The following is a 17,549-nucleotide window of genomic DNA, read 5'->3' on the forward strand; positions in this document are numbered from 1 at the left end:
AGTGCCATGGCTTTCTACTAGCTCTGTACTGAGGCCACTCCCAGTGGTGCTCAGGAGTCCACATGCAGTGTCAGGAATCAAACCCGGTCAGTGGTGTGCAAGGCAAATGCCTTAAACCTTTTAACTATCTCTCTTGCCTCTTAATAATTTTGCTTTTAGATTAAAATTTAGAAATATCTTAGTAGAAAAAGTTATTCACAAAATTCATATATATATATATGTATGTATTTGTTTCATGGTGTGACTGAAATATATGCCAGGTAAAACTCTTCATACACAAAAATTCATGCCTAAAATATTTAACCTTTAAAAATAATAATCCAGGGCTGGAGCAAGAGCACAGCAGGTAGGGCGTTTGCCTTGCATGCGGCCAACCCGGGTTCGATTCCTAGCATCCCATATGGTCCCCTGAGCACCGCCAGGGGTAATTCCTGAGCGCAGAGCCAGAAGTAACCCCTGTGCATTGCCGGGTATGACCCAAAAAGCAAAAAAATAAAATGAAATAAAATAAAAATAAAAATAATAACCCAATAATCATCGGGGAGTCAAGGAGATAACATGGCGGTCAGGACACTGCATGGCATCCCAAGCATCACTGGGTCATGCCCTGGTAGTCCCTGTCACAGCTGAGTCTGAGCAGGGTTGTATCTAGTCCTGGCAATTATGAAGAGTTTAGTTTTGGCTGACTGAGTACTACTGGAAGTAACTTCTGGGCACCTTGAACACTGTCTAGAAACCCCACAGCCCTAGTATACATAAACTTGGGAAAAGCAAGAATCCCTAGGCTAGTTTTACCTAAACTATAAATTATGACAGTGAGAGAATTCCAGTCAGGGGTGGGGTCGGGGGTTGGGCAAGACCCTACAGTTCTCAGAGCTCACTCCTGGCTCAGGGGACCATATGCATTGCTAGGGATGGAATCTGGGTCAACGCATGCACTATAAGCCATTACACCTTACCACTATACTATCTCCCTGACCCCAGTAATAAAGATTTTAAAGATTTGATTAAGATTAAAAATTAAGTTTTGTATCTGTGGTTGGATACAAATAAGTTTTGTTCTCTCTGTATTTGCTTCAGTAATTAAAGTATTAATGCAGAAAGTTAGTTTTTACTTGAATATTTTAGTAAAATAAAATCTCAGTTAATATTTAATGAAATAAAAATAAAGTTTTTGATTTATCTCAAAATGAAAAAACTGAACCAGTTTCCTTAGGGTTCACTAACCAAGTTTAAAAAAAAACCTGCTTATATGTCAATGGTCCACAGCAGAGTCTGGCAAGCTACCAGTGGCATATTCAATACACCAAAAACAGTAACAATAATGGGCCTCATTACCCTGACCCCGAAAGAGCTTCCAATATGACACTGGGCTACGCTAGCATGCGACAGGGATGAATGCAGATGTTACTGGCGCCCGCTCGAGCAAATCAGTGAACAACGAGATGACAAGTGATACAAGTGAATATGTCAATGGAGAATAAAGAATTTTACTAGGCTGACTCATCCAACTATCACTGTTTTTGTCCATTCATATTATCTCATTTGTCTACTAAGTCAGTAACGTTCTCAGTTGTTCTAAGTAACTTGTGATTACAATATCCTCTCTTCAAATATCAAACTAAAGGCAGCCTTTCCTGGAGGAAAATAATCACTTCACTTAATCACTTAACTTCCCGTTAGTCGTCGATTTGCTCGAGCGGGCGCCAGTAACGTCTCCATTTGTCCCTGTCGCGTGCTAGTGTAGCCCAATGGCATCTCTTCGCTCCGGGAACATGGAGGGCCTCAAACCGATCGTTCATGACCTTGACAAAGAAGTCTGACCATCTGGTAGGTGGGCGGCCACGCGGTCTCTTGACATCCCGTGGAATCCAATCAGTAACAGCTCTAGTCCAACGGTCGTCTTTAAATCTCATTACGTGACCAGCCCATCTGATTTTCGACACCTTGGCAAATGAGACAGCGTCCCTGATCCTTGATCGTCGACGGATGTCAGAACTCCGGATTCGTTCTCTCATTTGAGTGAAACGTGATATTCCAAGCATAGCTCTTTCTATTCTTCTTTGGGAGACCTGAATGGCGTTCTCATCTTGTTTGCGTAGGGCCCAGGTCTCTGAGGCATATGTTAATGCAGGAAGAACAGTGGAATCAAAGAGATGTGCCCGGAGCCGGAGGTTCTTCGTCCTCTTAGCTATTTCTTCGACGTTCTTGAAGGCGTTCCAAGCCGCTCTCTTCCTCCTGCGCAGCTCGGGTGCCAGGTCATTTGTCATGTTGACCTCTCGACCTAGGTACACATAGCTGTTGCATTCGGAGATGGTCGTTCCATTGAGAGCGAATGGGGCGTCAGGAACAAGGCTGTTTCTCACAAACATTGTCTTCGTAAGATTCAGCTGTAGTCCTACCTTTCCACACTCACGGTCAAAGTCGGCCAGCATTTGTGCCGCTTGGCTGATGTTTGGTGTTATTAAAACAATGTCATCAGCAAAGCGGAGGTGGTGTAGTTGCCAACCATCTATCTTCACTCCCATTCCTTCCCATTCCAGTCGTCGCATGATGTTCTCGAGGGTGGCACTGAAGAGTTTTGGTGAAATGGTATCACCCTGCCGCACCCCTCTCTTGACATCAACGATCACTTCTTTGTAGAATGGTGAGATCCTGGTAGTGAATCCGCAATACAGCTCACGGAGGATCCTGATGTATTGGGCTTGAATGCCCTGATTGGCTAGGGCTTCAATGACCGCTTCCGTCTCAACAGAATCAAAGGCCTTCTTTAAATCAATGAACGTTAAGCAGAGCGGCATCTTGAACTCCCGAGAAACCTCAATGAGTTTGGTTATCGTGTGGATATGGTCGATGGTGCTGAATCCTTTGCGGAACCCTGCTTGCTCACATGGTTGTCCTTCATCTAGTGTTCTGCCAATTCTATTCAGGATGACTCGAGTGAACAACTTGTAGATGACAGACAATAGGCAGATCGGGCGATAGTTGCCAATGTCATGGATGTCTCCCTTCTTGAACAGTAGTACGGTCCTGCTGGTTTTCCATTGAGATGGAACCTTGCATTCAGACAGGTAGCGAGTGAAGAGCCGAGCCAGTGTATTGATGAGTACTGACGGCAGGTTCTTCAGGTGTTCAGGTCTGACCTTGTCTGGGCCGGGTGCTGTTTGCTTCTTTACTGACGAAATGGCGTGTCGGATTTCGGAAGGGAGAACGTTGGGAACGACATACCCATCCTGTGGAATTTGGTATGTCGGCAAGTGGACATGGCTATCGAAGAGATTTGAGTAGAAGTCATGGATAATCTTCTCCATTGCCGTTCTGGAGGATGTGATGGATCCATCAGGACGTCGGAGGGCAGTCATCTTGGTCTTATAGTTGGCGAAGGACAGGCGGGCGTTACGAATACTTTTCCCGGCTTCTGCCGCATCTACCAGTACTTCTGCTCTTCTCTCTTTGAGGTCTTCCTTGATCGCATCTCTGCACTGCTTTGCAAGCTCGGACGTTAGCTTGCGGTTGCCTGAGGCATGCGCCAAACCACGCTGGCGAATTAGCTCAAGAGTTTTCGAAGATAGGCGACTTTTTGTGGCTATCTCTCTCTTGGCGTTCCTCGCACATTCATGGAGGTGCTGAACCAGTCGATCGTATTCCTCGTCAATGTTGTCAACAATGGCATCTTCCCATGTTGCCGCAATAGTACCAAAGAGTTCCCAGTTGGTCGTCGTTCTGGGAGTTCTCTTTTTGAACTTTGCAGCCCTTTCTCCCCGCTCTGTGAAGTAGAATTTTCCACGGAGGAGACGGTGGTCCGATCCCGTTCGAAATTTTGGGACAACAGCGACATCAGTCAGGCAAAACCGTCGATTGAATATGATGTGGTCTATTTGGACACTACTTCCACTACCCAGCCGTCGCCACACTCCAGGACGCTTTCCGGACCCGCGAGGAAAATAATATATTAAATAATTCTTAAATCCAGTCCATCAAAACTTGTGCTTACCATCTGACTCTGAAGTAGCTCGAATGATCAAATAACTGCTGGGCAAGGGCTGAGTTATGGATCCAACTGCTTCACCTTTTGGACCCTTAAAAACAAAACAAATGGTGTAGAGTTTAGGAAATCTCGCCCTTCTCGTACCCATAATTAAATGCAATACTCTAAGTTAGGCATCAATTATTTAAAATAAGTCTCATACTTATTAAGTATAAATGCTGACATTAAATCTATTTTCAAAATAATGTTATAATTTATAACATTAAAATAGCTAATGTTCTTATTAACGCTAAAATAGCAGTTTATTTTTTAATCAAGAAAGCAAATGTTGCCTTGCTCTTCAAGTCCATTTTTCCCTTGATGACATATCTTGTTTGCTTGTCTCAATGCCTGCCTATTTCCACTCTAGAGAAACCTGTGTTCTCTCATACATGCAATTATTCTCTCTCCCTTCACATCCTAACTTTTTTGCTTCCCCCCAAAAAAGAATGCAACTGTTAAGAATTAACTTTTAAGTGTTAACATTTATGAACTTTTTCTCTCTCAACAATACACCATCTGAACAGAAAGTTAAATCATGTTTATCAACCAACAACTTTATATTGTTCGTATTGAAAAGAAGCATAGAATTCACCATATTGGACAGATTATAATTTAAGAGGTAAAGAGAAATGATTTTGACTATAAGTAGACAAAAATAAACCTCAACTTTATAACCTTATAATTATATGTTTTCTATAAATAACAACTATAAAAACAAACTATTATTTCCAGAAACAAGAATGAAAAAAGGACTTCTGTTGTAAGATGGAGTTGCTTGTTTTAGAAGTATACAACTCCAGAAAATCTATAATAATTAGAACAATAATGGATAAACTCACAAGTTGTCTCTGGAAAGAAAATTCAAGGACTAAATTTGTGATAAAATTTTAAATTAAAAAAGCATCACTTTTAAGTTGTAAGATCAAGAAAAATGCATTTTAAGAAGCATAAACATTAGAAAATGCAGACAACATTAAAAAGTAAAAGAAATGTCAATAAAATTTCAATGAATTCTGTAATATCTGTTGATTATTTTTAGGTCACCCTATAATTTATGTGTCAATTCTAGAACCAGTGTATAGCAAAACCTAGAGTCAGGCTGTTTGGATTTCAAACTTTTTTCATGGTAGAAATGTAACTTAAGGAATCTCATTGGGCTGCAATATTTTATTTGTATACTGAGGAAAAGAATGAATTTTCCTTAGAGGTCTGAGAAGTAAGTGTCCATGTAAAGAGTTAAGAATCCTTGACACAAAAAACTCAAACATTACAATTTCCTAATCATAACCACTGACTGTGAAATTCCTTAATGTTCCAAAGTAGATATTCTTAAGGAGGATATACTAATGTTTATTATAATTGTACAAAAATTCCCTCCTTCTACCAATACCTGGAATTAAATTTAACATTAAAATATTCCTTCTTTTTTTAAATTTTTATTAGTGAAACACCATGAGGTACAGTTGTAGACTTAAAAATTTTTGTGCTTGGGTTTCAATTATACAATGATCAAGTACCCATCCTTCCACCAGTGCCCATTTTCCACCACCACTGATCCCAGTATCCCTCCCACCCCCCATCCCCCCATCCTACCCTGCCTCTGGGCAGGGCATTCCCTTTTGTTCCCTCTCTCCTTTTGGGTGCTGTGGTTTGCACTGAGTGGCAATCATGTTTGGTCTATAGTCTACTTTCAGCATGCATCTCCCATCCTAGGAGGATCCTCCCAACATCTTTATTTGGTGCTCCCTTCTCTATCTAAGCTGCCTTTTCCCCTAGCATGTGCGGCTGGCCTCCAAGCCGTGGAGTGAACCTCCTGGTACTTATCTTGGCTATTCTTGGGTGTTAGTCTCTTATTTTGTTACTTTATGTTCCCCAGATGAATGCAATCTTTCTATGTCTGTCCCTCTTTCTGACCCATTTCTCTTAGCATGATACTTTCCATGTAGTACCACTTGTATGTAAATTTCATGATTTCATCTTTTCTGACAGCTACATAGTACTCCATTGTGTAGATATACCAAAGTTTCTTTAACCAGGATAAACTCACAAGTTTTCTCTGGAAAGAAAATTCAAGGACTAAATTTGTGATATAATTTTAAATTAAAAAAGTATCACTTTTAAGTTGTAAGATCAAGAAAAATGCATTTTAAGAAGCATAAACATTAGAAAATGCAGTCAACATTAAAAAGTAAAAGAAATGTCAATAAAATTTCAAATGTGTTCTCGGGCACTCAGGTCAGGTTTACATTAAAATATTCTTAATGATTTAAAATTTCACCGTAATTCTAACAATTCCTAAGAACAGAGGAAAGGATATAAAAACTTTAACACAGAGAATAGCAATGGAGAGAGCTAAAGTGAGTGGAACATATGCTTTTCCATTCCCCAAAACTGACTGCTGGCATTTTATGGACTCTTTTAGGTGCAATCCTGGTCACCCCAGAAATACTGGGTCTGAGCAATCACACTGTCAGGGCTCCTACCACAAGGCCAAGCATCACTGGGAGAGATGCCCAAGCTCTCAAGCACAGGTGGGCAACCTCCTAGCCCCCCGAACTATAGTACATATAAACATTTTTGAAAGTAACTTTTATTTGAAAACCAAATGACATACAAATACCAGAGGTTTTACGGGTTGACTCCTTTCACTGGAGGAAGCACCTAATCCCACATTGGATCCTACATTCATCCCTGCTATTGTTGCACACCAGTGAAATTGAGGTTTGAAAGTTCCAGGACTTTTCCTATGTTTACACATACTGGCCATTATGCAATTTGGAACAAGCTAAAAAACTTAAGCCTATGTTTAGCTGGTGCAAATCTCATGAGGTCTAATTAAAGGGGGAACTCTAAATCTTTTATTAAAATTAAAGGTACCTCAGAAACAAAGCAATGCTCGCTTTGTAAAATCCTCAGCAGAACTCATTTATTAAGCTAGCACATATTTGTAGTATTACTTGGTTATCAAATATGGCATTTAAATTTTCCCGATTAAATAAATGCTCTTATAAAAACAGAAGGGGGCCATAGTTATACTTTTTACCTATATTAGTATTTAGAACTCCGTTTTCACAGAAAGTTGTCTCTCACAAGAATAGAACTGTCTTTTCTTATAGACATCTTATCACATCTCTACATCTCTAGAAACAAGACCACAAAAAGACTTGGAGTTTCTGCTTAAGGATAATTACAACTCTGGTAAGGAGGAACAATTAAAATGATGCAATAATATGAAGCAAATTTAGTCACAGCAAGTTAAAAAAAAAAGACAAATGGAATCCCAATTGACAAAGAGGATATTAAAGTACAGTATAAATTTGGGAGACATTTCTTAGGGAAATTTTTAAGTTCAGCCATAGGGGTAAACAAAATCTTTTAGAGCGTAATTCATTATGATTAATGACAGAAAGGAGAATGTTCGTTTGAAAACAGAAATAAATTTAGAAATCCTAGTAAAGGACAACAATCCTATAAATTCCTAAGTGATTTAGCTCAATTCTACTCAAATTTTTTTTCTTTTAATTTTTCTGCTTTTTGAGTCACACCCAGAGATGCACAGGGGCTACTCCTGGCTCTGCACTCAAGAATCACTCCTCAAGGTGCTCTGGAGACCATATAGGATGCTGGGAATGAAACCCAGGTTGACCGCATGATGTATAGGCAAATGCCCTACCCACTGTACTAACACTCCAGCCCCAGTCTATTCATATATCATTATCTTTAACTTTTTATCTATATAACAAATGCTTACTTACCTTCACAGCCCAAATAGATTGCTCCAAAGGATGGAAAAGTTTGAAACAAAATCCATCCTTTTTTGATGGACGCTCAATGATTTCACAGGCATTCAAAAGGACTGTCCCTACCCACTGACCGTTTTTTTGGGTTTTATAGATCAGTAGCACCCCAGGTTTCAACACACACCATAGCTTGGTCCAGCTCTTTAAAGTACCACGAATCTACAAAAAAAAAAATAAAGTTTATTTAAGTACAGTGGATACACTGATGGGTGTGGTATTGGAATTATGAGCACGGGAACCTATTATTAGCAGTACTATAAACCACAGAATCTAAATTGATATTTTTTATTTAAGAAATAATACTCTGAAAAATAAAAGAAATAATGCTTTGTACTGTCACATACCAATGTTATTTCAATAAAAAATGATAAAGCGCTGTATTTATCTTTCAATTGCACAAGATCCAAACTGAAAATTTTCTTAGGCTGCAACATTATTAAGCTACTCAATGTTAAGTATTGCAAATAACTAGAAGCAGGAAGTGTCTCCTACAGGCTCACTGATCTCCCTGGGGCTGACATCTCTAAGCCTACTCGGATTGGGGCTGAGCATCCTCCACCCAGATCCTCCAAATTCCAGTAGGCGGGGGTCACACGCACCAACTGGCCCCCTGGCGCCATGTAATCCCATCAACTGCCAGGAAAAACCCAGCTCCCGGAAGCACGGCCGCATTTGTGGCTGCGCGACATCTTATCATCTCATTCTACTTTGGACAAACTGGCAGGCTACCGAATGTAACCTGCCCACACAGCAGAGTCTGGCAAACTCCCCGTGGCGTACCCATTATGCGAAATACCAGTAACAATGAAGGGTCTCATTCTCCTAACTCTGAAAGAGCCTTGAATATGGCACTTTTTAAAAAAATCTCAGGGCTAGGACGAAGGAGACGTTACTAGGGCCTGCTCGAGGCAATCGACGAGTAACAGGATGGTTGTGATTGACTGATTGATTAAAAGCTCTTAAGGAACTTAAGGAACTTAAATTCTAGTGAGATAGGATCAAGTATTTTGAAGTAATATACTAAACAAAACTGTTATTCCAATCTTCCTGGCCAGGCCAGGGGCAATAAAATAAATTCTATAGCAAAGAATTTTTCCTTACCATTTACCACAGATGTTATATTATTTATGGGCATATGTGATTAATATGCTTTATACCATTTTCCCCTCATCACTAAATCAACAGTGCTAAAAATACACTATATAGGGAATGCTGATCTGTGACAGGAGAAAGAGGAAGGGAAGAATCACCTTATAGCCACTACAATTGCCTTTTCTAAATTACTTTGTTCTTAGAAATTAAAGAGTGTGTGAGATACATTTCCTGGAGAGAAATTAAAAGCATAAGTCATTAAAACACAAGCTTTAAATTTTTTAAAATTCTTTAAAATTTTCTACAGTCTCATAAAATGTTGTTTACCCTACTGCTTATGCCAATAAGACTTTGATGAGGTTTTACTATCAATTTCTATTCCTGTAGTCCTTTAAAATTATTTCCATGCAAATAAATGAATTCAAGAACTGAAAAGAATAACATTTTAAACAGTAAGAATTATTCTCACTTTAACTTACTGTAAGACATATATACTCTAAATGAACTAGTCATGTGCTATTAATATTCAGGTCTTCCTAAATAGGAATACCATAGCAACACTATAGCACTGTCCTCCCATTGTTCATCGATTTGCCTGAGCAGGCACCAGTAATGTCTCACAACAAATTCTGAGACTTGTTACTGTTTTTGGCATACCGAGTCACGGGTAGCTTTGCCGTGAGGGTGAGATACAATTAGCAGCTTGCCGGGCTCTCCAAGAGGGGCAGAGGAATCGAACCCCGGTCAGCCATGTTGGCCGCATGCAAGGCAAATGCTTTACCCACTGTGCTAAGAAAGAATTTTAAAGAGAAGAGTTTGGAGTCAGGCATTAAAAAAAGAGAATAATTAAGAAAAAAAGCATTCACACATGTGAAAAGGGTGAAAATACAAGAGAAGTGAAAGGATGCAATACTCTAAGCCAGTATTTTGGATCTTGGTGATTTAACAGTAGCATTTGGAGGGAAAATTATCAAAATGAAGTAACCTACAGGAGATGTGCTGGGTAGTCTACTGGGGTATGGTTTAAGGGCAAATGTGGGATCAGCTCTGTTAAAATTAGTAAGATCTGGAGTTTAAAGACTTCTAGGTAGAGTGATCTTAAGTTTTTAAGCACAGTACTAAAAAAGACTCAGTATTACTTTAACCATCAGCAAACTATCACAAGACTCCAGTTTTTAGTAAGAGAATTTGACAGATTTCTAAAGACTCTTGGTTGGAAGTAACACCAACTTTGGGGGAAAGGAAAACTTTCTGAGCTGGGATGATTTTTATTTAAATATCGGTACTTACAAACTTTCTGGGAGATGGGGGTCTTATAGTTTCTTTGATCCTTTCTTCACACACACACACACACACACACACACACACACACACACACACACACTCTTTCTTTGTATACACACATATACTTTGAGTGTTATTGACTTACAGAGTCTTCTCCCTCACTTCTCTTTCTTGTTGTTCAGTACTGGGGGGTACACATGTGGTGTCTAGAGGTCACACACTTGGTTGCAGTGCACCAAGTTTGGCTGCAATACCTCTAGAGGTTATTCTAGCCATGGTGCTAGAGATCACAGCAGCAGTGCCTGAGACTGCATTAAAAAATGTGAGTTGGTGTTGGTAATCCAACCACATGTAAGGTAGGTATTCTACTACTGATTCATATTCTTCAGCTTCTTAATGTTATTATTTTTAGAGTTAGCATTAATTTGTAAGACTCCTACTAAACATCCTTTAGATAAGAATGAGAAAGAAGTGGGCTGGGGAAATAGCTCAGAGATAGAGCACTGGCCTTCCATTGTGAGGCCATAAGTTCCATCCCTAACACTGGGAGAAAAGGAAAAAGAGAAAGAGGACAAAAGAGACTAGGATGAGAGAAAAGGAAATGAAACAAATGAGAGTATTCCAAGATCAAATGAGTATTGAACCAAAAAAAAAGTATATTTTTCTGAAAAGAAATTCTTCATAAAAATAATTTTTACATTAACTTTATCTCATATCTTCTCAATAATGTATACTCTAAGCTAAATGATAACATAAGCAAAACATTTTTACAACATACTGATTAGAATACATAAAGTCACACATATCAAGTCTTTTTAGAAGAACTGCTAGCTCTACTTGATTTTACTGTCAAGAGAGACAACATTAAGATTCCTTTTCCCCATTAATGCTGGAAGACAGAGCATCCGGGATATAACTAATAGTTTCTTTGCCAATGTAAAACAGTCACCACAGAGTTGATTTTTATCTTGTGGGCTTTAGATTGCACTCTGGGCTTTCCAAATTTAGAAGTCAATATGCAGTAACTTGAATTCAAGATTTAATACAAACTGACCTTCAACCAGTCAGCCATAACAATAACAGAAGGATCTGTGATTGTACTGAGTAATTCCTTTGTAGCTCGTTTCTTTTCTTCTCGGTAGTTTTTCTTTTGTACCTATTTTAGAAAAATAACAGAAAAGCAAAAAAAATTGAACATCTATGATATAGTTCTTAGGTCTACAGAATGTAAAGTATAAAATTCAAAATGTAGAATTCTAACATATTATGTTATAAGAATGATCTTTAAGAACTGGTAGAAATTTTCAGAAGAAAGATCAGTCTAATTTTCTTAATTTTAAATTTTATTGCAATGAATACAAAAGCTACACGTGTTGATAAAACTCTAGAGTTGAAACTGATTAGATAACAGAAATCCAATATTAAAATCGGTAAGTATAAAAAGTCAATTTTTATGTAAAAATTGTTACACATGATCAATGGGTTATTAAATCCTTGCCTAAGATTTTATTAAGCTGTTTGCTGCTAGTTGAGCCTTCTGTGTTTTTATTGTTGCTGTTCTTGTTGTTGTTTGTTGATTTTAGTTGGCTTCTTGTTACTTTCCCATCTAATTTGGTGTGCTCCTATTGGAACTTTAGTACTGAGGGATTAGGATGTGTTCAGAGACTTCAGGATCTATGGTTTGGACCAATGAGTTGACACAGCATGGGGTACAGAACATAGGCGTGGATTGTCAGGACTTTGGCAAAGTAGGAGGTGGGGTGGTGGAGGGGGCTGTCAACCCCGACTTTGAGAATATACCAGAGTTATCAGCCAGGGCACTGGGGTACCTGAAATTATTTGCAGTTCGATGTCTCTGCAGAGAATATTAGTGACATTGAGGAGTTGAGCCTTGCTGTGGCTGCAGGGGGGGAGGCATGGGTATAGCTGCCAGGGCATAGGCAGCCTAGGTAAGCAGCCTGCCTGCCTCCTGAGAGTGCCCCAGGGTTTTCTGCCCTGCGGAACATGGCAGAATTTTAGCTGCTTGATTTGCATCTCCTCCAAAATTCAGTCATAAAGTGGTAAAGCAGGTCTGGTGGGTAAATCAATACGGCTGAGACGGTGGAAGGTAGGCATGGCTGCTGGGACCTGGGGGAAGGGGGAAGTCTGCTCACCCGACTCTGAGAAGACACTAGACTAATTTTCTAATCATTAGTCACCTCCCTGTCCTTTTGGGGAGAAGGAACTGGGTTTGATGGTACACATGAGCTTTTTCTGGCTTTGTGCTCAGAAATGGGCCCTGACAGAACTTGCAGAACCAACTGGGTTTGGTTAATATTCAAGACAAGCATCTTGTCTCTGAACTTTTTCTCTGGTTCTTTCTTCTAATTTATTTATTCATTTACCTGGGCAGGTGGTGGTAGTGGGAGGTTGGGTCATACTGACTGTGCTTAGGGTCACATGGACTGGCAGTGTTTGGGGGACCATATGCAGTGCTGGAGATTGAACTAGGACAGGCTGTATACAAGGCAAGTGCCTTAATTCCAGCACTGTCTCTTGGCCCCGTTATAGTTTTAACATATAAAAAAACACTCTCCCATTCAATATGCTTTAGAGTGTTTTCCACTTTACCTCATTCTTTTAATGGCTTTTCAGGATTCCTACTATGAATAATACTATAAGCACTGATATTTACTGGGAACATTCGTGTACTAGTTACTGTTCTAACTAGAACAGTAACTTGCCTTTTACATGGGTTACCTCATTCAATCCTCCTGATAAAATTCAAAATTTTCTTGACTTAGCACCATAACTGTACTTATTTCACAAATAAGAAAACTGAGGCATAGCTTCCCAGAATAACACAGCTAGTAAATCACAGACTGTGTACTAGGCAGCATTAAGAGAGGCATACTAACTATAGAAAGCATACTTTTTAACATCACGCTAGAACATTCCAACATTTTTTAAACACATACACTTATTGCTGAAAATCTGTTATTTATTTAGTCATCAAAATGCAAGCATTTGCAACTGAAGATTTTGTTCTTTCTTAATATTAACATTTTAAGATACATATGAAACACAACAGTGAAATAAATTCATTCAAAATATCAAAGTTTTACACTTCATAAATTACATCTGAGATATTCTGGGAAAATAGTACTATAATAATGCAGTCCTATAATTATTTGTAGTTATTAGAAAGATGGGAGAAGAGCAGTTATAACCATTGGTGACTTATTTTTTTTAAGCAAAAACACAAAATCTTTTTAGTTGCACTGAGTGGTAAAGAGAACTATACACATCTAACAAAATATTTTAGCAATTCTACTACTAAACAACTTCAGAGTGGATAGGGAGATAGCTAAAAGGCTGGAGTATGAACAGAAGCCCCCACCTCACTCCCCAGCCCAGCATGGTCCTCCAAGCACCAACAGCAATGACCGCCAAGCACTGAGCTGGTAGCAGTCCCTGAGCACTGCCAGTTGTAGCCCAAAAGAAAACAAAATTTTAAACAGAATCCCAAAAAGGATAAACTGCAACTTTAGATGTTTGGTTTTCACCAATATGTATATTTGACTTTAAATTAAATTTAATATGAGATTCCAAAGGCAAGTGCACTCAGCACTCAGGTACAGATCAGACATAGTAAAAGAATGGATAAAAGAGACCGAACAGGGATGAGAGTCAACTGGAATGCTTGGATACTTTTTTGGTGAGGAAGATCATTGGGCATCCCAAACAATGCTCAGCGAAACCAGAATGAGAGAGTTCAATGTGAAGACCCATAGTGCTAAGCGGTCATGCACAGGGATTGAACCACACACAAGAGTTGGCCACATGCAAAGCTGCAGGAACCTTAGGCTCCACGCTGTCTCTCAGGCCTCAGAATGAAACTCAGTGTTCCATGATCTTTTGGAAAAGCAGGCCCAATAATAAATAGCTCTTGGAAATCTAGACTTGGGTGACTCAAAGTTTTAAAGCCATGTATATTATGATCAAATAAAATATGGGGCACGGGATGTGGCTCAGCAGTAGAGCATTAGCTCGTGCTTGCATGTGTGAGGTCCTAGGTTCAATTCCTGGTACTACCAGAAAGATATTTTTAAAAAGAAAAATACACCTACTGGTGGACCCAGTAATCAGAAAATTCCAACTTTAATCTATGCCAGAGCTTCCCATTTATATCTACAAAATAATGATGCATCTGTCATGGGTCCAGCTGTGCCAAGGTCTCAGGCCTCAGTGCCCTGAGCAGCCAGCAAGGGTTAGAAGTAGCCCTGTATAGTCTTCAGGCAGACTCTCAGATAATTTCAGCGTGCTACACAGAGTGCTACATTTTTTTATGTGTACTTGCCTGAATATTTTTTTTTCTTTTAGGAAAGCACATGTTTTTCTCTTTTTCTTATTAGTACATGCAAAGTATTATTTATTAATTACTGCACATAAATAACAAGAAACTAACCTTAAGAGATTCCTTTTTTGTGAGCTTACTTGAGGATGAACTGTCCTTCTCCGAGCCATTATAGAGTTTGGATTCAGACTGAAATCACAGCAGAAATCATCATTAATACCTTCATTTTCCCCTACCCATATAGTATATAAAAGTATTCATTGTTAAGTTATTTATTGCTGTGATTTACAAATCACAATACTACAATCATCAATTTTCAAATACCAACTTTACCTATATAGTATTAGGCTTTTTTAAAAAAAGAACGCATATGGGAAGGAACTAGAAGACATCATGTTAAATGAAGTAAGCCAGGAAAAGGATAAACACAGGATGATATCACTCATACATGGCATTTAGAATAACTGGATGAGGAAATGCAATGTTTTAAAGAGAGATGCCCTGACCAACTTGGCTTCAGAGTATATAGGGAATAGAAGGAAAGAAAGGAGGGGATGAGAAGAAACAGATGAGAAGCAAGGGGGCCAGGTCAGGGAAGTTGGTTAAAGTGGTATTAAGGAATGATACAGCCAAATATCCAAAGCACAGAATCAATCAATCAACAACACTGAAATCAAGAGACTCATTTTAACAACCAAACTTAGAAAGGTGCTGTCAAGAGGACAGATGGGAGGGCACAGATATGGGAGGGAACCTGGGGACATTGGTGGAGGGAAGTTGACACTGGTGGTGGGACCAGTGCTGCACTATTGGATGTCTAAAACTATGAATAACTCACAGTGCTTTAACTAAAAAAGTGGAAAAAAATAAATTCATGTTAAACCCACAAATACACACACAAAAACTAATCAATCTGTGATATGAAGTTAAATAAACTTATGTATAAACTTTTGCACATAATTTTCCAAGAAATAAATATAAGCATTTGGTTTTAAGCAGTGATCAAAGTAACCAAATTTTTAACAGTTGAAATGCACATAAGTGAGTCACAATTCCAGCAAACACACATTGTTGCTACTCTCACATCTTTAGAAACTAAATTAAAATACTCTTAGTTGTACGTTTTAAAACTATCTTTCCTAGTACCTACTCTTCCTACCTACCTAGTGCTCTTAAATTATTATTACTTTATTAAACTGGTTTCCAAACTTTTATACTTCACGTATTCCACTTATCTTCCTAAAAACCTTGAAGAAGAGGCCTAATTCCAACTTCAATGAATACCAAAGCATTCCACCATTTTAAAAATTAGAAAAAGGAAGCTACAGAAGGATGCTTTCACAGACAATCAACCAATAATATAGCTCAGATCAGAATCTGGGTCTCCTAAGTCAGCAGTGTTTTAAAGTTCTGTCATCTAAGAGAATTTAATCTTTATTTTTAACAAAATAGGAGAGCATAAAACTAACATTATTTCCCTAAGATCCAAAATAACAGAATCAAGTGTATTTCTCTATTGTCCTATGGCTTTCATTATTATCTATAGTTAGACATCGCAGAAAAGAAAAAACTAGTTAGCAGTATTCCTAGTGACAAGATATATGACATGATCCAAATGCTGGTTTTAAAATGCTGAACACCACTTATTGATATAAGTAGAAAAGATCAAGAGAAATATTTGGACATATGACTCCTTCACTCAATTTTAAGATCTGTGATAGCACAAACAAGACTTACAAAATAGAAACATAAATGGAGTATAACCTACTTCTGAATAATACCCAAATTATCATCTGAGAAAAAAGGGAAGAACTCAGCAAGTATCTGATGAATTAATAAAATGAAAGCAATTTGCAGTTCATTTCTCACTTCTCCCCTTAAAAAGCTCCACTACTTGGAATAAAAAAAAAAAGCAGTTTACTGGGCTGAAGGCAGTAAGTAGCTGATCCAGAAAGAAACTGATAACTCAGCTTAATGTAGATAGTGTGCATTAATCTAATTTAAGTTTTTGTTAAAGTCAAATTCTCAGAGTCTCCTTTGAGAGCTAGACTTGAAACATCACTTTGTTTGCTCCCATAATGATGCATTTATTAGAATAACAAAACAATTTTGTTAAATTTCTCAAACCAAACAGATCTCCATCTTTTTGTATCTAGAGAACTCAAAGATGCCACTACCACCATAAGAGGAATATGAACTTTCTGTTTCTTACAGCTACACAGGACACACATCTCATAAAATACTTCTCATATCATTCAAGGAATAGTATTAACAGCATTAAAAAGAAATGAAAAATCATGATTGTTGACAATTTATCAAGTATACCATATTAGACATTCTATGTGACCTGCCCTTAGAGCAACCTTATAGGGTTCCTTAAAGCAACCCTATGAGATAGTAACAGTAAATTCTTTTCTATTCTAGTAAGGCAACTAGAGCCAGCAGATGAAATAGCTTTCCTAAATCAAATAGTCAGTAAGTACTGGGATTTGTATTATGGTCTGCCAAATTCCCCACATCATATTCTTAGCCATTTCACTAAACTGAATGATCACATTTTTTAACTGTTCAGACATTACTGCAGGCAAACTCAAATTTAAGACCTATCTTTAGGAACTAAAGGATATCTGTCACTTCATGGTAACATCTAGCTTGGTTATTCCTGAAAGTTCAAGGATACAAAGAACCAGCAGGTCCGAAGGACATCAGATGAGCTTAGCAGATTAGTGCACATACACCCCAAAAAATCCTTACCAAATGGTAGAGCAAGTCCTGGAAAAAAATGATCGGGTGACAAACTTCTATAACCTTTTAAATACACTAACATCTAACTTGGGCAATCAGCAGGTTATGAAAACAAATATCAGGAAAAATTTTTGATGGAAATCTTTTACTATACTACTTTTTTCTTCTAAATTGGCTGACCATTATCTTAATGATGATCACAGAGTATAGTAATATAATACGGTATAGTCGTTTGTGTCTCTTCATTAAGCAGTCACAGAAT

At 38.3% G+C, this 17,549-nt stretch overlaps 1 protein-coding gene across 5 annotated transcripts in view; it reads right to left on the bottom strand.

Moving 5' to 3' along the window:
- OSBPL8 (oxysterol binding protein like 8) overlaps nucleotides 1-17,549 on the bottom strand; it is a 197,219-nt gene that overhangs the window by 34,456 nt on the left and 145,214 nt on the right. For all 5 annotated transcript variants that reach the window (XM_056114713.1, XM_056114706.1, XM_056114730.1 and 2 more), the window contains 4 exons: nucleotides 14,654-14,731; nucleotides 11,261-11,362; nucleotides 7,786-7,989; nucleotides 3,995-4,079 (listed from right to left, as the gene is read on the bottom strand). In XM_056114713.1, the coding sequence (XP_055970688.1) occupies nucleotides 3,995-4,079; nucleotides 7,786-7,989; nucleotides 11,261-11,362; nucleotides 14,654-14,731 (469 nt within the window). The remainder of the gene's footprint in view (nucleotides 1-3,994; nucleotides 4,080-7,785; nucleotides 7,990-11,260; nucleotides 11,363-14,653; nucleotides 14,732-17,549) is intronic.

Source organism: Sorex fumeus, unplaced genomic scaffold (assembly GCF_029834395.1).
Source record: "Sorex fumeus unplaced genomic scaffold, SorFum_2.1 ptg000003l, whole genome shotgun sequence".
Taxonomy (NCBI): Eukaryota; Metazoa; Chordata; class Mammalia; order Eulipotyphla; family Soricidae; genus Sorex; species Sorex fumeus.